This window comes from Rhinolophus hipposideros (genome assembly GCF_964194185.1).
Source record: "Rhinolophus hipposideros genome assembly, chromosome: 20".
NCBI classification, from domain to species: Eukaryota; Metazoa; Chordata; class Mammalia; order Chiroptera; family Rhinolophidae; genus Rhinolophus; species Rhinolophus hipposideros.
In genome coordinates, this window is record NC_138066.1 from 41,107,583 (window position 1) to 41,129,565 (window position 21,983).

Sequence of the window (21,983 nt, forward strand, 5' to 3'; positions counted from 1 at the left end):
TTGTACACTCCACCACAGCAACTGTGAAATTACGCTACTTAATTTCTGTGAGCCTGTTTCTCTATCCACCAAATGGAGAGAATGCCATCGAGTTTGCAAGACTGTTCAAGAAGTCCAAGTGATTTTATCAAAGAGCCTAACAGAGACTAACGTATGGCAGCTAATATTATCTCCTCACAGATGATCTTGAGTCAATGTTAGCATGTTACACTTTGGAAATAACGCTGGTGGTAAATCTCCAAAAGCACTGGACAAAGTTCAAGAGGCTGAGAATTTGAGAATATAGTGCTGACTGAGGAACCAGACTTCTATCACTAAGGATTCTGTGAACTTCCCCACTGGTCACGCTGTTGCTTAGGTGAAAAGCTCGGCTGGTTCTCTCACACCTCACATCTAATTCATCAGCACATCCAGCCAGCTCCCCTCCAGCACACATCCCCAAAGCAGCCCCTTCTCACCACCTACTGTTAGTTACCACCTTAATCTCAGCCCCATTCTCCACTGCTGTAACTGCCTCCCACCCACTCCTTTCCTCCTACAGCCAATTCTCCAGAGAGCCACTTACCTTTTTTAAAACTTAAATCAGATAGTTACCGCTGCTCAGAATCCTCCTGGGCTGCCCATACCCCTTGGAACTGAAGGGTGAGGCCCTGCCTCTTGGTCCCTTGCTCACTGTCACCCACACTGGCCTCAGGGCAGTTCCTTGCTCGAGGCTTTTGTACTTGCTGCCCCCCACCTCCGAAATGCTCCTCTCACATATATCCCCATGGCTCACTTCCTCACTTTGGTCAGATCTCTGCCCAAATGTCATCTCCTCACAGGGGATGACCTCACATCTCCTTGACCACTGATCTAAAACAGAAGTTCTGGCCATTTTCCATCCTTCCTTTCATTCTTATCACCAACCGATGTCTGCTTCTTGCTGTCTCCCTGACTCGACTGCAAGCTCCCTGAGGGCAGGGCCCTCCCTTCTGTCTTGTTCATCACTGTGTCCCAATGCCTAGAACAGGGCCTCGTACACAGGAGGTGCTTGGAGTGCTTAGGTATGAAGAAAGGAGTGGAAGTGGAAGAGCAGAGAAGCTACGGCCAGGCAGCCAGCGTTACCTTTTTCCCAGCTGTGGGGCTGCTTTCCGCACTCTGCGCGGGGCTCCTCTGGGGGCTTCGGTTCTCTTGGGGGACACACCTGGCCATGTACACGCTGTAGTCCAGGAGCATCTTCTGCCGCACGCTGCCCACCAGCTCCTTCTGCTTTGGCTGGGACATAATCTCCTCCACACTGCCTTTGCTGCTGCTGCGGCTGTGCGTCAGGTGCCCCGAGGGGCTGCTGTGTCTGCTGTGTGAGGGCAAAACCCCTGCAGCAAAGAGGAGACGGCTATTAACACAGATGAAGAAAAGTGCTGAAAGTAAATGAAATGCAGAACTCCACTGGGTCGAGCTGAAACGCAGCTAAAATGCTATCAAATGACTTCAAAAAATATTTATAAGGTTATTTCCCACCCTGAAAAAATACCTTCCATTCTGATAATTTTTTAGAAGTTTTTATTTCTCTCCATGACAAGTCAGAGTAACGGGAGCTATGAAACACACTGGTAGATACCTTTTTCTTTTTTCCTAGTGATCTCTTAGGGTCAAATAAAGGACTGACATGCCCCCGGGGGGCAAGCAAAGTAGGCAGAAAGCTAACTGTTCATCCACAGTTCGGGGCAAATACGAACATGCCATCTTCCATTCAGCAAATTTTTTATCAAGCACTTCTCTGAGCCAATTCCACATCAAGAAGAAGAATAAGACATACTCCCTGCCCTTGAACTCAGGCACCTAGGCAAATAAATCACAGTTTTCTGCAATTAGCCTTGTAGCTGAAGCACGACTAAAGGACTTTTAAGACAGAAAGAAGGGGGTGACTACCTCTGCGTAAGACAGCCGAGAGGCGCTTACCCCAGTATAGACTTTCACAGGTAGTGACCTCTGGACTGCCTCTTGAGGAAATAGTTGGCATTTTCTTGGCCCAGGAGGGGGAAGCGCATTCCAGGTAGAGGGAACAGCATATGTAAAAAGCAATGACAGGGCACAAAATGTTTGAACAGTGAGAGATTCAGTGAAGCTCCAGCAGAGGACACAGGGCAGGAGGAGAGAAATAAGCAGAGGTGCAAGGCTATCCATGCAAATGCAGCGGGTCTGGAGCCCAGAGGATCCTGTACTTCCATGTGAGCTGAGGCTTGGAGGACATAAAGCGGGCCAGGAGCCTGATAACACTGGCCGCCGCCTTATTATAACTAGGGCTCTGCTGTTGCGTCTTCCCTCAGGAGTCACACTATGGAAAAATAAACATAAGCCTAAGGAACCAGCAAAGGCCAAAAAATATAAATCTGCAAATGGTTCCATCCTTGCTTAATTGATCCAGTATAAAGGGTTGCAGTGATCAGCCTAAAAGGTAAATTATTCATAAGAACACACCTTAGGTGGCAGAGAGACAGTCATCAATTCAGAGTGGGCCTCCTTCCTTCCTACCTGGGAATCTCAAGTCTCCCACAGGCCTTTTAAAAATACATAAGCATTTAGCACACGTGTCATTACCTGGTTTACTTCCAGAGACACCAGGTGGCTTCTTGATTTCTGACTTCAGCTTAGATGCCAGAATAAATCTCCTAAACCACTCCTCTTTTTCTCGGCCAGTTCTCCCAAAGAGATACAGTATCTGATCTCGCTGGCCAGATCTTGTTCCCTCCTGGGGATGGGGTGGCTTCTTAGGGTCCTCGCCTCCCAGCTCTCTCTCAGCTGGTGGCTTTTCTTCAGAAGTCTCTTTATCAGTCTGGGCCTTGGACATAAAGTCATCTTGTCGACCAAGTTCAATACAAATCGGGTACTTTTTATTCCAGATTCGTTTTCGAGCCAAACTTTTAGGTACAAGGTAAATCTACAGAGAAAAGGAAATGATGATTTACATACTAAATTAAGAATTGGCTAAATTGTGCATTAAAATATACAGAGCACAAATGCAAACTTTATAGGATTTTTGACTAAAATGATGAATGTGAAACCATTAACACCTGTCTCTAACATGACTATAGAAACTGGAATAAATATTTAGAAATGACTTGTTATTCTTCAAAATTATTCTAGGAAGTAGATGTTTAAGAATTTTGGAAGAGTTACAAATTTCTATAATTTCTGGTAACAATAGTACAATAATTGTTTAGTGGATTATCATCAACTAAGTTTGGATATCAATTGAATTTAATGATCCTGGGCCAAACATAAGCTGGCAGGAAAAAAAAAAGAATTTATCAAACTAGATCTAGATGGGAAGCTCAAGTTTATTAACCTCAAGTTAAGAAGAAGTTTTTAGGGCCGGCCCGGTGGTGCAGGCGGTTAGAGCTCCATGCTCCTAACTCCGAAGGCTGCCGGTTCGATTCCCACGTGGGCCACTGGGCTCTCAACAACCAAAAAAAAAAAGTTTTTATAACAGTTTAAATATTTCTGTCATTTTGGAGAAACTTAAAAGATCACTCACGTCAATTGTAAAAAGAATAGAAACTCTATAGCTTTTTGGAATAACAAATACTTTACATTTCTCAAAAACAGAAGCAGATAATGCTTTTATCAAAACATCGTTATTTTGTATATCCATAATTTTCGCCTTCACAGAGTCTTCATTAGTTATTACCCTAGCATTACCACACACAGCTTTCGTTTGACTGAAAAAAATAACTCTCAAAGTCAGAAGTGTGTGCTTTGCCCTTGTTCCTCCAAGTGTGGTTCACAGACCAGGGCATGAGTATCACCTGGGAGCTCACCAAAACGCAGATTCACAGGCCCCACTCAGAACTACTGAATTAGAACCTGCATTTAAAAAGATGCCCAGGAGACTCATATGCACACTAACATTTGCGAGGTACTATTTACACACACACACACACACACACACACGACCCTAGACCTTGTTAGGGGAAGAATACAGTGGTGCAACCAAGATTCCAAATGCTTTTCATTCATCCAACCTTCTAAAACCATCTGGGCTCACCTTGCTGTCTGAGAGGTCGTAGATTTTCTGGCTGATGTAGGTAACCTCTGGCTTTGTTTCATTGTAGCTTGCCCTCCTGGATATATTTTTATTGGGCTTTGAAAGTCTTAAGGTCCCACCTTCAAGTCGAACAAAGACTGAATGTGTCAAAGTCGCATGGTAAGTTTCTGGATCATAGTTGGAAATTTCATTCATCCATCCCTGATGGAGAAACATTTCCATTAGCAAAATTAGAATAAACACACATTGGATTCAATATGAAAACGATGACCACCGATATTTGGGACACTGAAACCAAACCTGACTATGACTCAAGTGTCAATTTACTGATGACTACAGGTTGCTGAGACAAGTGCTTGAAGGATAATCTGTGCTGAGGTGTAATTTGGTATGTTCTTGATAACTGAAAATCTGGATTTGGGGGAGAATGGCAATGTCCATTAGCCAAAATAAAAGGTTCTTTTCCCTACAATTTTATAGGGGAGGAAAGTGGCGAGAGAAGTTAAGTGATTTGCCTAGAGTCGTTTAGGAAAAACAACAAAATTGGTCTAGAGAGTGGCAAATCCGAGACTGAAACCGAGCCTACTGACTCGGAGACCCAGGCCCCCACTTCACCTCCACGGCACAGAACACCCTTCCGTCTGGCTAACACCTGGTCATCCGTCAGGTCATGGCAAAGATGACACTTCTCCCAGGTTACCTTCCTCCTATCACTGTACCTGTTAACTGCCTGGTTTACTTAACCACAAAGGCCACAAGACAACTACAGTTGTAGCAAATGTTTGCCGAGTGGCTACATGAATGCAGCCCAGTGCAGAGGGCGGCTGTGAGGATGACTGAGAGCTGTACATAAAGCACAAGTAAGTAGGACAGGCTGCTGTGCCTCAGGGTTCCAGACGCCTAAGTGGGGACAAGCGAAAGGATGAGCTGGACTCTTCTAGGTGCGGGGAGCAGTAGAGATTACTTTGAAGTAGACGACTTGGTCACTGTTGCCATACCGGAAAACTAAGTTATAATTGCACAAAATAGCACAGGCAAGAAAATAAGCAACCTCAGAAAGAATCTTGAAAGTAAAAAATGTTAAAGCTTTTCAGGACAGAAACTGAATTAGCTACATCTTATCTACAGCAGAGTGAGGTGTTATGACTGGAGCGCAGGTTTCCTGACCCCCATGTAGGGTTCTTTCCAGAACACTAGGAAACCTTGAGAGACTCACAGGGGCTGCTACTTAGCCCACGTTTCTCAGGCATCCAGGCTGCAGACTGGCCATCGGGTGGCTCAGGCCAAGAGGTGGCCAGGTATGACTCTCCTCAAGTCCCCTGTATCTGGCCCCTAATGCACCCCTACTGACCGGAAACCAGGCTGCCCTTGCAGAAAGCAATTCTCCGAGCAAACCCTAACTGCCTTTTAGACCATCAACTAGCTGATATTCTCCTGGGGCTTAAGCAACTCCCTGGGTTAAGCTCACAAGGAATTTCCAGACCTAAGAGATCAAATATCACATCTTGAGAGCAATGCAGCAATTCCAAGGCTTCCCCCCCCGTCCCCTGTGTAGTGCCCAACCCTCCACTGCTCAGCTGTCCCCAAATTCTTAACCCTGGATTTCTTACCAAGTAAGAAATTTCTCCAACTTGCTGTTGCCGTGGAACACAGGAGTGGGTGTAAAGACACAACATGCAGTGAGCAACTCTGCATTTCAACAGCTCAACTGCAAAACTCAGAGATGCCCTCAACCCACAGGACAGCCTCGGACAAGCCTTGTTTCTTTCTGAAGTTGGAACTGAAAATAGAGACAGTGCATGCAGCTGAGGGACAAAGCCCACAGTTAGCCAGGCTGCAGCTGGCGAGCCCACACACTGCTTCCGTGATCCTGTCTCGGCTGGATTTAGAAGCCATGTCTGGTGAAAGTACAAACCTACTCTATAAAGGGACTGATTTGATACTTGGAAAGAGTAAAAGCTACAATTAACCTTTTGCAAACTAATGAAGTCTGGAAGAACTACCACTGTGCTCTTTCAGTCGCAGTGCCAATCAGGAGCTCAAGGGCACTGCTCCCTCGGTCCGCTTGGTCCGCTTGGTGCCGAGCCGACCAGAGAAAGCGCCAGCCCGCTGGCCGGAGGAAGCAAAGGGCATTTCTCTCAGTTCAGTGCTCAGGGTGCCTGGGCTGACACCCTGCTGTCACACGGCTGTGCTGCCTGTCACTCAGGTCCCCTGCGTCAGGCCTGCATCTAGTCTATCAAGGGAAGGAGCAAATCCTAAGCCTAAGAACAGAGCCAGCACCTGAGGCCCCTGCTGCTGAAAGTCATCTCTGAAGCAGACAAAAGGCTGATTTCTTTTGTCTCCTAAACTAAAACCTAAACAGGATTTTATCTTTGCCAGGCTTAAACGCTTTTTGATGTATCAATGGTTAAGAACTGGAGTTTTCAGTTAAAATATGGTATTACAGATCATGGACTTAGAAAACATGGTAAGACAAGTCTACTATACTTTGCAGAACTTTAAATTCAAATTTGGTTTTTCCCATGCAAGACAAACAGCCCCACAGACATATAAAATTCAAACTGTGAATAATAGCCTCAAGCAAATAGTCAACATTCAAAATAAATGCTGTTCAAAGATGCCATTACGAATAAAGGAAAAAGAAGTCCATTAGGGGAGGGAAGCGCCAGGGTCAATACCATCCACATCCTGCAAGTGCCTGCTCCAAGGTCACCTTCACAGCCATTACTAGAAGCTCCAGAGTCAGGGCTAAAGCCACAGGCTCTGCCTGGGAAAATGGCCTTTATTCCAGCTTTTCCTATTCTTTGGGGCAGCATCTTTCCAACTCAGGTGACCACAGAACACTTTTTTTTTTTTTGATCATGTATTTGTTTAACTTTTTTATTTAAAAAAAATTAAATGTTTAAATTACTGTTGACATCATAGAACACTTTTTATAATGCACTGGCAAACAGTAATAGAGGTAGGAGATAACGAGCATTCAAATTAGACCGAAAAATAACATGATCTCCAATGAACTACTGAAATAATTAAGTCTGATTTATGTTACTACATGATAAACATTAAGCCATATTAATAAGTGCTGAAATTATGAGATGATAATAGATCAGTAAACAAATAAATTAGCCTCCAAATTTTTCGGATCAAGTGTCATATCAGTCAAAAAAAGTTGAGTATGTACTATAATGTACTATAATGTATGTATATAAGTAACTATAATAAATAGTTACTTATAAATTATATACATTTTCTAATATAATACAGCTTTTATAAAAATAAAAAATAGAAATAGAGATGAAATAATTAGCCTTTTTGCTAATTTTTAGGTTTTTCCTTTCTGATAGCTTTATACTATCTTCACCTGACACCTCAAGGCACCCGGCACTACACACACACACACACACACACACACTTAGGATAAGGCTCGTTAATAACAATGAGTGTAAATCCATATTTCAAACAGTATTGACAATTTCCAAGGATTTTGAAATTGTCAATATATGGTCACCCATATGTTAAGTATTAGCAAGGCTTATTTACATTGTTAGATAGAAAGAGTGAAAATACATACAAACAGAAACTGATATTTTCTTCTAGTCTCTAGTGCCTTCAACAACCCATTTGGGAAACCACTGACAGAAGCAACAGAATAAAACAGAGTTCACAAGAGAAGCCCAGGCTCCAACACCAACAAACTCATGCCCTAGGGCCACCCTGCTTGTAATCTCCTAGCCTTTAGGGGTAACAGCAAACGTCTTACTCAAGGCCAATTACTGTATAACAAGAATAGTCTTCGATGAATTTAGTACTTTCTTTATACATTAAATATAAATTTTAGAGGTGAAAAGATAACTAGCATTGATTTTTTTTCATGATCAATAAATACCTTACTCTTCCAAAAATCATGACTTGAGAAATCTCAGACCCCCCACGCCTAGAGCCTCTCTCCTCCTCTAGAGATGATACCTGGAATAAAACCAAAGACATCAGTCTTGGAATACCTAGCTGGAATCCAAGATTCAGGACATATTTTCCCACGCAAACAATGCTATAAACTCTAGTTATATATAGACAGACTAGAATGACAGTTCAGCTATGCCATTAAGTTATTGAGTAGAAAACCGGCAAAATGTTAATTGTTGAAGCTGGGTGTTGGGTATACGGGGTTCATTATACCATCTCTCTACTTTTGCGTGTACTTGAAATTTTCTACAATAAGAAGTTCAAGTTCCAAAAATCATTTTGGGATCAACTGACATCCTTAACTGTTCCTACGGAATTCAGGAAGCATTTTCCACACAGTTACTTCTCCAACCAACTTCAAAACATGGAGTACCTGCCTGTAAGAGAGAATGCCTGCACTGAAACATCTCACCTGGTAAACTTCTCTAGCAATGAAGGGCATTGGAAAATAGCCAAGTTTATAAAAGCCATACATAAAAACTCAAGTGACCCATTACAGGGGCAGGATATTTTCAGTAATTATAATGTGGAAAGAAGTGCTTTTTAATTTCTCGTCCTCATTGTACTGAGGGTTGTAAGAGACCAACCAAAATGAACTCAAGTCTCCTGGCTGTATGTAATGAAGCCCTTTTCTCCTTAAGATGTGTCACTCTACGGCGGCCGGTTGGCTCAGTTGGTTACAGGGCAGTGCTCATACTGTGTTTCCCCCAAAATAAGACCTAGCCGGACAATCAGCTCTAATGCGTCTTTTGGAGCAAAAATTAATATAAGACCCGGTCTTATTTTACTATAAGACCGGGTCTTATGTAACATAATATAACATAATACCGGGTCTTACATTAATTTTTGCTCTAAAAGATGCATTAGAGCTGATTGTCTGGCTAGGTCTTATTTTTGGGGAAACATGGTAACACCAAGGTCGCTGGTTCAATTCCCACATGGGCCAGAGAGCTGCGCCCTCCACAACTAGATTGAAAACAACGACTTGACTTGGAGCTGATGGGCCCTGGAAAAACACACTGTTCCCCAATATTCCCCAATAAAAATTGAAGAAAAAAAAAGATTTGCTCACTTTAATTTCTTAAAAGAAAGAATTGCATGAAATTGAGATTAAATTTACAAAGTATAATTTTTTCTCAAAATTCATAATGTTTTCCCTACAAGATTTTTCTTTTATATATCAAAACCAAAGCCTGTATTTAGGGAATCTAACTATTTAAAAAACTATCCCTCTTATTAAATTATCTAAATATGACATGACCTAAGAGAAACAAGGTTCTCCACAATTTGTTTCTATTAGCTTTGCAATGTGGTAAATATAACGTTAGGCAAGCTTCTAGGCCATAGCTTTTAAAAAGAGAGAGATCGTCACTCTGGAAACTGACACCCTGCCACTGTGTTCTGCAGGTGATTTATAAGCCTGAGATAAAGAACTTACTCATGAACATAATTCAAAACTGCATGAGTCATACACTCAAACACAAATCCAAGAACCTTATGAAATCTTCAGGAAGCTTCTCATTCTAGACATGTGGAAACACCAGTGTGCAGCAATGGCACTGAATTAAGTATACTCCCGGTCAAGTGACAAGAACATTCTTGCAGAAGGAACATCCAACTTGCCCAAGAATGCTCAGCAAAAACAAACACCCCGAGTGCAATATGCTGACTCTACAAGCCTCATTCTCCCCAGGCCCAAATCCACTCCTCCCCGGGGTCCCCAGCCCAGAGAATCTAGCTAGCCACCCAAAATAAAACCCCTAGAAGGTTAGCACCCGGGGGTGTTGCTTGCATTCATGCCCTTGGACTCTGCAGCACACACGAGGCTCTGCCTTGAGTTAACTTACCCAGACTGTTACGCTTTAAGTCACGTTAGCTTCTCCTCGTATTTAGTCTTCTCCCTGACTTTCACACGTTCACATGTCACTTTGCGTCAAAGGTACTTGTGTCAAATGCCTGTGACTACCTTTTTCCTATTTGCTGCTTCCCATCATCTATGAAATCCCAAACACAGAACAAGCAGGCTCTGGAGAAGGTTCTAAGAGTTCTTCTATGGACATTGTGATAGCTGACTGCTTTTATTCCAGACAGTACAGCGGCTCATCAGCGGAGTTCAGCGTGGGAGGTGGACAACCATGAGGCCTAAACAGTCTCTGAGAACAGCTACTATTTGGCTGCAACTTGGTCTTTTTGGTTCACCATCCCACATACGCATCACTAGTTGCAGGGTCATTTTAAAATATAAATGTCCGCAGCATGGACGGAATAATAAAATCACCCAGATAAAGTGCAGAAAAGGTTTACTATTTTCCTCCCTGTCTTCATCATGTGAGGTCACGTCGGGGAAAACTGCAATGCTTCTTGAGTTGTTTATGGAGCTGATAAAGGCAGCAGACTCTCAGTCCTGGCTGCAGGGACTGAGAACTTCTATGGTTCAGAGGTTTAAAAACCCACGGTCTCCTGCAACAGTCCTGGAGCACCACGCTCGCTGCCTGAATGGTCCATGGGGCCGCCAGACGGAGTGTGCTTAGGGCATGGAGCGTGCAGGACCCGTCCCGGGGCTGGGCTGCTCTACTCGACACCTTTATCACAGGCAGGCTTTACAGCCTCCTACGCCAGGGAATTTTTTAAAAAATTAAAATTTAGGGTTTTTTTAAAAAAGTTTTTAAAGAGTTTCCATACTTGCCCTCCAGAAATGCATCATTACATCCTCTATAAACACCAACTAAGTAGAATCAGATGTGCAGAAAATAACTCAAAACAGCTGATTAATCCCCCCAAATCAAGCTATTTTCAAAAAAATAGCTCTTTGGACTCACCCTAAAAGCAGGTTCACAGATTTGCTGTAAGGTAGACTCCACTACCCTTTTCTTATCACAACATTTGGGTACCAAATTAAATGTCAACACTGCTAAATGTTTTAAAGTGTCATATTTTAAAACGGTTCCCAAGAGCATGATCTCCTACTCAGTAAAATTAATTAAGACCAAAGAACATTTGCATTTGAAATCTTTGGTTTGCAACATACAACCTACCCTTCTAATCTATGGTAGTGATCCTTTGAAAACTAAAGAGTGTATTTAGCCAGGTTTCTAAACACAGCCCTGCACACCAAACAAAAGACCTCAGGCTAATATGTCCTTTTCTTTATTAGTAATGAAGCCCTTCTAAACAAATGAAGGCTAAGAATGAAAAAGAATTACCAAAACGATCAATCAGAACTCCAATCAAACTTCGATCAGGAAGGATACTCATAAGACGGCCCGAGACAATTTGCTTGGATTACAAGTGTCAGTCCACGACAGCACTGAAGTACTTGTTCTCTACAAGGAAAACTCAAATACATTTACCTAAGCACTGAGAGCAACACACCTTCCTTAAAAGAAATAGCCCTGTATGGCTCCACCACTCACTAGCTGTGTGACCATGGGCAAGTAACTTAATCTCTCCGTGCCTCCATTTCCTCATGAGCACATACCCTAACCGAAAAGGGTTGTGAGAAGGATTAAATGAGAGAATGTCCCCAACACTTAGGCCATCATAGTGCTCCTTTACTGTTTCAATGATGCGATCAAAGCCGCCAGACGACGCCATAACATTCAAATCCCATTCTGTTGGCATCCTCTGTGTAGACAGTAAACTCTTGACATATTTCAGTGATTGGAGTCAACAGTGAAGATTTTAACATCTTCCCAGAACAACTAAGTGCTCAAACCAGTTTAAACTGAATGCTACAGTCAGTCATTAGGCACTGGAGTTAAATGAAGCCCCATTTTTCTTTGCTAAAGTTATCAGCAAGTTACTTGGAGGGCATGTAATTTAGGTAGTCACAGCATCACCCGATCGAAAAGCTTAGCAACCATGCATGCGTCACTTTTGCTCCACTTCACCCATTAATACTAAGCTTAAGTGTGTCACATCCTCAAGACTCAGCACCAGCTTGTCTTTAAAAAGAAACAGTGTCATAACATATGGCCACATGAAAGAAAGTAAAAAGGTCAGACTGCAAAATATATGATCCCATTAAATCAAAACAAAAAGAGAATGTGAGTATGCATGTGTGTGATGTATATACTAATGCATGCAGAAATTTTAAAAAGTAGGATATATACCAAATCATTAACTATAATTCTCTTTTACTAGTATGATAAACAATAAATTTTTTCTTTGGGTTTCCTGTGGTTTTTAAACATTGACCATGTATTTCTTTTGAATAAGGTAAAAATGTTTATGACATTAAATAACAAAACGAACAGTATTTTGGATCCTGAGAGTTCTTCCCCTTGTTTTGTTTGTTTTGTTTTTTGCAATGAAGAGATATCATGTGTCATTTTGGAGCATTGTTACTTAAACGGAGAACAGGAAAACCTATTAACCGAGAAACCAAGCAGGTTTTGAACTATCAAGTATTGGCAAGGGTGTGAAGGTGAAGAACTGGAACCCTGAGGCATTGCTGATAGATGGTGTATCTGCTACTGAAAACAGTGTGGCTGTGCCTCAAAAACTAAAAATAGAATTACCATGTGATCCAGCAACCCCACTTCTGGGTATCCACCCAAAAGAATCAAAAGCAGGGTCTCGAAGGGGTGTTTGTTCATCTATGCTCATAGCAGCATTACCCACCACAGTAAAACATGGAAGCAACCAAGTGTTCATTTCCAGATGAATGGATAAGCCAAATGTGGTAAATGAGACAATGGAATATTATTCAACCTAAAAAGGAAGGAAATTCTGCAATATGCTACAATACAGGTGAACCTTGAGGACATTATGTTAAGTGAAATAAGCCAGTCACAAAAGGACAAATACTGTATGACCCCACTTACATGAGGCACTCAGGGTATTCAAAAAAAAAAAAACTCAGAAAGTAGGAACAGTAGTTGTTAGGGGCTGGGGAGGAAAGAATGAGGAGTTACTGTTTAATGGGGACAGAGTTTCAATTTTATAAGATGAAAAGAGTCATGGGGATGGATGGTGGTGACAGTTGTATAAAAACATGAATGTATTTAATATCACTAAACCGTATACTTGAAAACAGTTAAGATGGTAAAATTTATGTTATGTGTATTTTACCACAAATTTTAAAAACCATATGTGTATATATAGGTATAGGTATGTATACCTATACATATATATAAAAATGTGTGTATGTGCCTTTGACTTAAGAACTATATAAGCTACAACTGCACTTTTATATTGTGTATACTGTTTCCCCAAAAATAAGACCTAGCTGGACCCTGTATTATATATTATATTATATTATATTATATTATATTATATTATATTATATTATATCATACTATATTATATAAGACCCGGTCGTATAGTAAAATAAGACCTGGTCTTATATTATATTATATCATATTAGACCCAGTCTTACATTATAGTAAAATAAAACTGGTCTTATATTAATTTTTGCTCCAAAAGACGCATTAGAGCTGATGGTCCGCTAGGTCTTACTTTCAGGGAAACACAGTATTTATAATTAAACATGTACAAGAGGAAGAAATGTTTCAGATATGCAAATATAGGTATATATACAAATTCTAGTATTTTCTTCCTGTACCCTCATGGTACCCTGCAGGAGGCCTAAAGCCTGAGATCTCACATGCTCTGAAAAGTGATGTCTTTCTCCAGCCCAGGTCCTGCTGTGTGCAAAGGAAAGAGAGCCAGCAGTGCCACCCGCTGACATTAATTTGCCTTCTCTTCCTCCTTTACTTCTCTTGCATTCCAGGAGTATTTAACCCTTCTCCAGGCTCTCAAGAATACTCGTATTTAATCCTAACAGTCAGAGACAATGAATCCTCACAAGTAGCAAATCCCTGGAAAGTTGTGAGAGAGACTGACATAGGAACTGGATGTAAACACTACTCTTGGTGCCATGGAGAGCCTGGAAACATTATTTATTGGTGAATCAGCAAAACTTAAACTAGAATGAGGTTTACCAGATAAGTCAGTTGGGTGCCTGGCAAATGAAGGGATCCCAAAGTCTTAGAAACACTGTTTATGCAAAAACCTGTAACAATGAACTACAAAAACGAAGTCGAACCGAAAACAAGGCTGTATGTGAGAGAACGTGCACGCTCGCCAGCTGCTGCGGGGAGGCTTACCTTTAGTATTTCCGGTTCTTTGATATCCAGAGGTCTTGTGTTCCAGTGTGGCTGATTTTTATGTAGTCTGTGATATGTATGAGCACTTGGTGGTGTAAAAAACCAAATCATGCAAACGGCAGTCATGAATCCCAGGCCGAGTCCCAGAAAGAGTCCATTCGCGTAGGGGGGCAGGGGGAGGATGAGGTACGCATAGACACACAGTATAAAGAAGCCCAGCGTCTTCACGGGTAAGTCCGGCCGCCGCAGGGCTGAGTCCGCCTCGTCGTCACTGTCAACAGCCGGCCCGTCGTCGGCCAGCGCGTCTGGCTTGAGAGGCACCTCGAGCAGCTTTTCAGCTTTATTCTCTCCCTCCATTTCCAAATCAAATTCCTCAGTGTACAGTTCACAAAACTCCTCATCTTCTTTGCTCACTAAGGCAGACAAAGAACATTTCTCAAGGACGAGAGAACTTGTCTTCAGGCCCAAATCCTTCAGACTGCTCACCTGGGAACTTTTCAGTTCCGTCTCTCTTAAGGGCTCATCAGTGGGCTTTGGGTGGTCACTTCTGGGGAAGCTGGGGTCACTTCCGTCACCGTCCCCCTCGGAGTCACACTCCTCTTCCTTGATGCTATAGTTGTTACTGCTTTCCAAGTGACCATTCAAGCTGGACAGATTGCAGAGTTCTGAAGCACTTGAAGATAAGGCTTTGGGCCTATGGCTGCCACTTTCTTCCCCCATAATTTTGCTAAGGAGCTGAAACGGCTCGTATATGACTTCTGAAAGGCGTCGCTTAGTGTCTTCAATTTTAGCCTCCATTTCGGGCACTTTAAAAAAGGAGCGCGTATCAGAGGGAGAAGTCAGTGGGGAAGAAGGTGCCGTTTTGGAATCTCCACCCGTGTTTCGTGGCTGCGTGAACTGCTTGAACAGGTGTAAATTCAGCTTGGAGTCAGGTGGTTTATAGGACACAGTGTCTGACTCCTGCCTGGAGGTGTCTGTGGACAGAGACTTGACTAACGTCTTCATCAAGTGCCTGTGCCTTGAGTGGTGTGGGGGTTCTTTTGGCTCCACCTCCGTGGACATGGACTTCACCAGGCTCATGAAGGGTTTTGCGCTGGACAGGGTGGAGGAGGAGGCACTGGACGAGAGGACAGGAGACTTGGAAGGAGAGGACAACGCGGAGGAAGAACTGGTTTTCTGCTCAGAGAGGGACGACACACTGGGAGAGCTCGCTAAGGGCCCTGATGAAGATGACCCTGGGGACAGAGCCAGTGGCACTGTACTTAATACTTGCGCTGCCGGAGGCGGGGACTCCAATAGCTTTACAGTGTTCTCGGAGACGGGCAAAATGGCAGGGGAGCCGGACAGTCCACCTGCCAGGAGGGGCTGGGCCTCAGGGCCGGCGGGGTCATGGCTGCCCCGAGGTTCAAGATAGAGGTCTTCCTTGGCTTCGAGCCCCGTCACGATGCTTTGGTCGTCCAGCCCCTCCTCGAGGTACTCCCTGAACTCCTCCTCCTCTTCCTCCTCCTCCTCCCCGGATGCCGAGAAGTGGATGGCAATAGTGTCTCGGGACTCGGACCTCTGCACGTGCACTCTGGGCGCGGATGGTTTTGGCATGTCAATGGTTTTCTCGGCATGGCGACCATTCAGACTTGTCATTGCCGGCTTCACAAGGGCTTAGGCTCTGTGAAAAGAGCGAGAAAATCAGGAGTCAGAAAGTGGTTTCTCCACAGGAGATGCTGTCATGTGCACACAGGAGCACAGACGAAGCTCACTCTTAAACGGTGATTATGCTTTTACTTGGCAGAAGGCCACTGTCTTTCACTTGAGCAGGTTTAATGGCTGAATTTTCACCAGATACATTCCAGTTAGGCATATCTCTTTTTACGAGCAAACTACAAACCGGTGTTCAAAATGCCACACAATCTGTCTGGCTTCACAACATCTGAGTAATCATTTCCTCCTTCTTAAGTGGCTCGTTTCTACCAGCAATTCTATATTTCAAGCCTTTGAAATACCTGCCCAACGGATGTTACCTGCATTTCTTCAGAAGTCCAACAGGATGACATGCAGCGTCCTGGGGATTTTGAGAATCGTGGAACAAAAATTTCACCAGTGGTTTTCTAGCTATAAAAAGCTAACCCAGGAGGATAATTGTTTCCATTGCAATTTTCACAGCAATCCTAACAATTATTTGGCTCCTGTCTCCCACCAACACTCATAGTATCTTGCCACTGCAAGTAAGTAGCAAAGTATCCAACAGTGGAAAGAGAAATCTGTAAACTAATTCCTAAGGCCTGTCGGCTTCTTTATTCCCAAAATGGTAGTTACCAGCAGGCCAGAGTATTTAGGCAGTCCTGTAGACATGGCTTTGTTCTGAGGCTTCAGGATAAAGTAAAGTTATATTTTAAACTAAATCCAAGATTCATGTGACGGGAAAATGAAGTATCAATGCTGTAACCCACCACCAACTGAGAACTCTGCCAAGCTACGGTGAGAGACAAGGAAGCCGTGCTTTCTGCCCTTCTGGAGCTAAGTGGCTCACTGGAGAGAAGACAGACACACCTGAAAAGCTGGGCAGCAAAACAAACGACACGGAGCCCACCTGTGACATCGAGTCTATAACCTCTCTCGCTATTCACTTAAGGCCCATTTCCCAGACACCCGGCATCGTAACAGGCCCTCCAAGACCGAAGGTAACACCACAATCTGGAAAGAGACCCTGTCAAAAGAGCTAAAACACACTTGAGTGGACTTCAGGCATTCTGAGGAGGGTGAGACCAGTGTGAGAGGCAGGACATTTGCTCGGTCTTTTAAACTGATAGTAGGTTGTGGCGGAACAGGCATGATCAGAAAGAAGAGTCGATGGCATGAAGAGGAGCATGGGCATGGTGTGTCCTGCCACATGGGTCTATCTTCTACCTCCAGGACAGAGGGTGGGTGTTGGGGAGCAGTGGGAGACCATCAGAACAAGAGGAGCATCCTGGGAGGCTGGAAAGTGCAGCCTTGGGACCAGGAAACAGGGTCTGGTACTGGCTCCTTTTCCAGCTGACTCTGTGGGAACTTGAACAAGCCAGGCTCTCCCTGGGTCTCAGAATCATCATCTGTAAGATGGGGGACCAAGAGTCCTTTCCAGGGGCCAGCCCGGAGGCTCAGGCAGTTAGAGCTCCATGCTCCTAACTCCGAAGGCTGCCACTTCGATTCCCACATGGGCCAGTGGGCTCTCAACCACAAGGTTGCCAGTTCGATTCCTCGAGTCCTGCAAGGGATGGTGGGCTCTGCTCCCTGCAACTAAGATTGAACACAGCACCTTGAGCTGAGCTGCTGCTGAGCTCCCGGATGGCTCAGTTGTTGGTTGGAGCGCGTCCTCTCAACCACAAGATTGCCGGTTCGACTGTCACAAGGGATGGTGGGCTGCGCCCCCTGCAACTAGAAAACGGCAACTGGACCTGGAGCTGAGCTGCGCCCTCCACAACTAAGACTGAAAGGACAACAACTTGACTTGGAAAAAGGCCTGGAAGTACACACTGTTCCCCAATAAAGTCCTGTTCCCCTCCCCCAATAAAATCTTTAAAAAAAAAAAAAAAGAGTCCTTTCCAAAGCTAAAACCATACACATTTATGTTTACAGATGGTTGTTCACAACCCCACAGAATACACTTAGGTAAGTAATCTACCATAGACAGTCAACATTACTGTGTTTGCTCGTTGCTTTGATTTGAAGAACTACATTTAAGTCTTATGCCAAATAGTCATGTTCAAAATGCTGCAACTGATACTACTAATGAAAGAAAAGCTACATGGAGGGCAGGAAACAGTGATCCCAAATCACTAGAAACAGGAAATAATCTAACAGTGAGAAGAACTACAGTTCAAGGGCCCAATCACAACAAGGACACGTTCTCAGTATCAATGCTTCGGAGAAATTACTTTCATAAAAACTTTCCAACAGATGTTTGCCCCCGCTTACTCATGACCCTCAGGCTCTCTATCCCCATTGCGTCTGGGAAAAGGGAGCGATCTCTACTGATCAGACAAAGCAGTTTAAATCCAGGAGCTGGCAGTTGCTGGAGGAGGGGACCCCAATAGCTTTACAGTGATCTGTAAAGCTAGAAAGACAAGGCAAGCGAGAAAGACAGCTTCCAGCACAAGACAATCCTTCCCTGTAATTTTTAAGCGGGTTTGTAGCCTTAGTAAGAAAAATACCAAGTGCATCACATATTTTTTCATTTAACTGTCACCCAGTTTTATAAGGGTAATTTAAAAAGAAAATTATAGAGAGGTAATTTAAAAAGAAAGTTTGGTACTTGATAATTCTCAGCAGGCTGAAAATAAGCGTCCTGTAAATTTCTTTAGTAACGTAAAGGCTGATCTGTAAGGCTCTGCTGTGCTGAGGCTGCTTCAGGTAGTGGTGGCTGCAGGTGACCCCGACTGTGGGCACAGGTACAAACACAGGCAGCATAATCTGGGGCTGAACAGTATGAGGTGGTCCTCTGGGGAGCAAGGCAGGCGTGGAGAGGCCCACCTGTAGTTGAGGTTGGGATAGCCTGGGAATCCTCAGGCAAAAGCAGGTCCAGTCCAGGACTAAAGGGCGAACACAGCAGTGCACCCTGGAGCCTGTGATCTGGGAGCCAAGCGAGGCCCCAGGGAAGTGAGCTGGCACCTGCCCTTTCGGGACAGCGGCCTACTTGCCCAAACCTCTACCCAGTCAGGCCCGACTTGCCAGTTAAAGGACCTGCTGACCTCTGACCACACTGTCTCAAGGCCTGTGTCAGCCAACAGTGCCCAAGCTGGCCCCATGGAGAGCTGGGGGCCAGGCTGCCAGGCAGAGCAGGCAGTTTCACCACCGCTCGTGTCCTTTTCCAAGGCTCAGGCAGTAGCTTCAGAAATTCAGAGTGAATTCTCCCAAATCCACACTGACAAAGTCTGATTTCTTTAACCAAAAAACTTCCACTTCTCTGATTTTTTTACTAACACCTGCCATGTGAAGCTAGAGCAGCACTACTACTTTTTAAATACAAGAAAATCTCAGGACCCTGTTTGCTCATCTGCAAACTGAGAGGATTAGACTAGCTAAACAGAGGCTGCTTCTAAGACCAAAACTGCTGGATAATTGCGTGTACTGGAACCAGAGCCCACAGTTTGGGATCTAGAGAACTCATCAAGCAGTCTCCCTCCTCCCCCTTCTCTCTGTCTCCCGATGGCTGGCTGCTGGGGCCAGGAAAACAAACCGCCCACAGTCACAGCCTTGCAGGACGGCCAAGGGCAAGAGGAAAGGGCACCCGACTGTTGCCAGGAAGATTTCACGGTCTGTCCAGGGCCACATCACTGACTATAGGAGGGGGCTTTTGCCACCCATGTCCCGATGCCTGTCCCAGCACAGCAAGCTACCTTCTCAAGCATGTCACGCACGCTTTATTACTGCTTTGTCCTGGCCTTGGTACCCACCTCTATGTTCCTTCATGGACGGCTGTCCCAGGAGCCAAGAGTTCGGTTCTCAATAATCAGCATATGACCGGCTGCACTGAGCAGACTCTTATTATCCAGCCGACAGTCTAGCATCATGAAAAAGTAAGTAGCCGCCTGCCTTTTACTATCCAAACTCAATTAGAACCAGTCTCAAAAAAAACAACCCTATCTCAAGCCCTCAGGAACTGAAATTCCAGAAAAGGACATTTCTTTCCCAATAGGTCTCCTTCCAAAGCCACCACGGACCACTACATCTTGGGTTTTAATCTCGGTTTTGAGTCTTGTGAGGGGAGAGCCTAGAGTTCACATTATCATACAGGGTGACTTCCTGCCAGAGATGTTTACGCAAAAGTCTGATTTGGTCATGATCACAGTGCTGCTAAACATTAATCACATCTAGACCCCGAATGGATGGGGGTGGCAGAGGCAACACTGACAAATTGAGGCCAGCGATCTAGTGTTTAGGCAGGCAGGCTCCATGATCTGGCCCACTATCCTGCTGAAAACAACTAAAAATAAATTGAATATTAAATCAAAACAAAACTAGAAAGCACTGAAGCTTCAACAACTGAGTAAGGAATGACAAGGCCAAAACTAAGGAAATGGGAACCTAGAGACATGAGCTCCAGAGAAGCAACTCTTTCCCTCAAAACCCTGGGTGATTCTGGCAATTTGGAACTTTCATTTTAATGATCTCCTGAGCAGAAAGAAAAGTCCAGGGCTGGCCAAGGTGGAGCCCTAACGGGAGAACCTTCCACAATGAGCTTGGACCCCAAAGTGCTGCAACCACTCGGTTACAGGTGACCCAGAAGCAAACCAGCGCTCACTGAGATTTAAGAACTTTGAGGACGTCATGCTAAGTGAAATGAGCCAGTCACAAAAAGACAAATACTGTCATTCCACTCATCTGAGGTATCTAAAGTAGTCAAATTCATATAAATAGAAAGTAGCATGGTAGTTACCAGGGGCTGGGGGGAATGGGAAGCAGGGAGTTATTTTTTAACAGACATAGACTTTCAGTTTTGTGTGATGAGAAAGTTGCGGAGATTGGTCACATAACAATGTGGATATACTTAACACTACTGAATTGTACACTTAAAAACTGTTAAGATGGTAAGTTTTATGGTGTGCATATTTTACCATAATTAAAAATAAAGGTTTTCAAAATTTCACCATTCAAAATTTTACAATGAAATATAATACTTTGAACTATTTATAATGCAACTGAAACAAGTCTACTTGAAAAGCTCACATTGTCCTGTAGTGTTTACACTAACCACCATGTGGTTACATTCTAAGATAACAAATGCACATGTATTTATGCTCCCATACTTTTACGGGGGAAAATGCTATTTAGAGCCAAATGCTCTCTGAACCTTAGATATAGTCAGGTGTGTTTCTGGGAAGCAGGAGATCTCAAACCATTCTGCTGGTGGGTCTGTCATAAGGTCTTTACTACACTTGCCCATTCAAGTTACTATGCCTTGTAAAGACACTCGTTGCTCTAAGATTGAGAAAACTTCTCATAATGGTTTTTCTCCCCAGCATTTAGGCAGGATCTATTACCAAGTCTAAAAACAAGGAACAAATCAATGGCTCCCATTTCACCTGAACTCATAAAATCAACGCTCAAACAGGAAGCCAGTAGCCAACTGCCCCCCCATCAGGAACGCCAACGAGACTGTTGACCTCGGTAGAGTCGGAGCTCGAACACCTAACATCCATGAAATTTACTATATTTCTAGTCACTCACAAAAAGGCCATCATCATTAATTAGGCCATGAAAAAAATCAACAAAAAATCATAGTGTACAATGAAAAATGAAGAGCTATTTCAAGGCTCAATGTTGGTATTTATTAACTCAGATATAACAGCCTCTGAATCTGGTGGGGGTTTTTTTGGGGGGAGGGCTAAATTCTATTGATAACTGCCCTTCCTAACTCCAGCTGTATTTGAAATAATTCAATCCTGGGGACCTACAGAGGCAGAAGAAGAGAAAATAGTTTCTTCCAGGCCACTCACTTATCACCATCTCTACCGACTGGCCCTCCAACATTAGAACAGACAAACAGTAATGTGGCCATTATTATTATTATCATTATTAATTTCTAATTCACAGACTAGATTTGAGGAAGTGCTGGAGGAAGGAAGTGCTGGGGGAGAGAAGGAAGCAATTTTGATTGAAGGCTGAACTATAGGCACACCTTGTTTTAGTGCATTTTGTTTTACTGCGCTTCACAGGTGTCGCGTTTTTCACAAACTGCAGGCGAGACCCTCTACCAGCACCGATTACAACTCACTTCACTGTGATACTCACGTTATTCCAGTAGTCTGGAACTGAACCTGCAATGTCTGCAAGGTATGCCTGTCGTCTCTAGATAGAGAGAGCACAATAATAGCATATCATTAAGAGGCAGGCGGGTTTGGAATAGGCCTCAT

The 21,983-nt window shown here is 43.7% G+C and overlaps 1 protein-coding gene across 9 annotated transcripts in view; it reads right to left on the reverse strand.

Moving 5' to 3' along the window:
* Window positions 1-21,983, reverse strand: part of TEX2 (testis expressed 2) — a 90,300-nt gene that overhangs the window by 36,426 nt on the left and 31,891 nt on the right. For 7 of the 9 annotated variants that reach the window (XM_081027154.1, XM_081027160.1, XM_081027157.1 and 4 more), the window contains exons 2-5: window positions 14,098-15,760; window positions 4,025-4,225; window positions 2,578-2,917; window positions 1,105-1,352 (exon numbers count right to left, since the gene is read on the reverse strand). In XM_081027154.1, coding sequence (XP_080883280.1) covers window positions 1,105-1,352; window positions 2,578-2,917; window positions 4,025-4,225; window positions 14,098-15,735 — 2,427 coding nt within the window. In that variant the 5' untranslated portion in view covers window positions 15,736-15,760. Of the gene's footprint in view, window positions 1-1,104; window positions 1,353-2,577; window positions 2,918-4,024; window positions 4,226-14,097; window positions 15,761-16,112; window positions 16,209-21,983 lie in introns of those variants that run through there. The other 2 variants (XM_081027159.1, XM_081027155.1) reach the window with 1 other exon arrangement.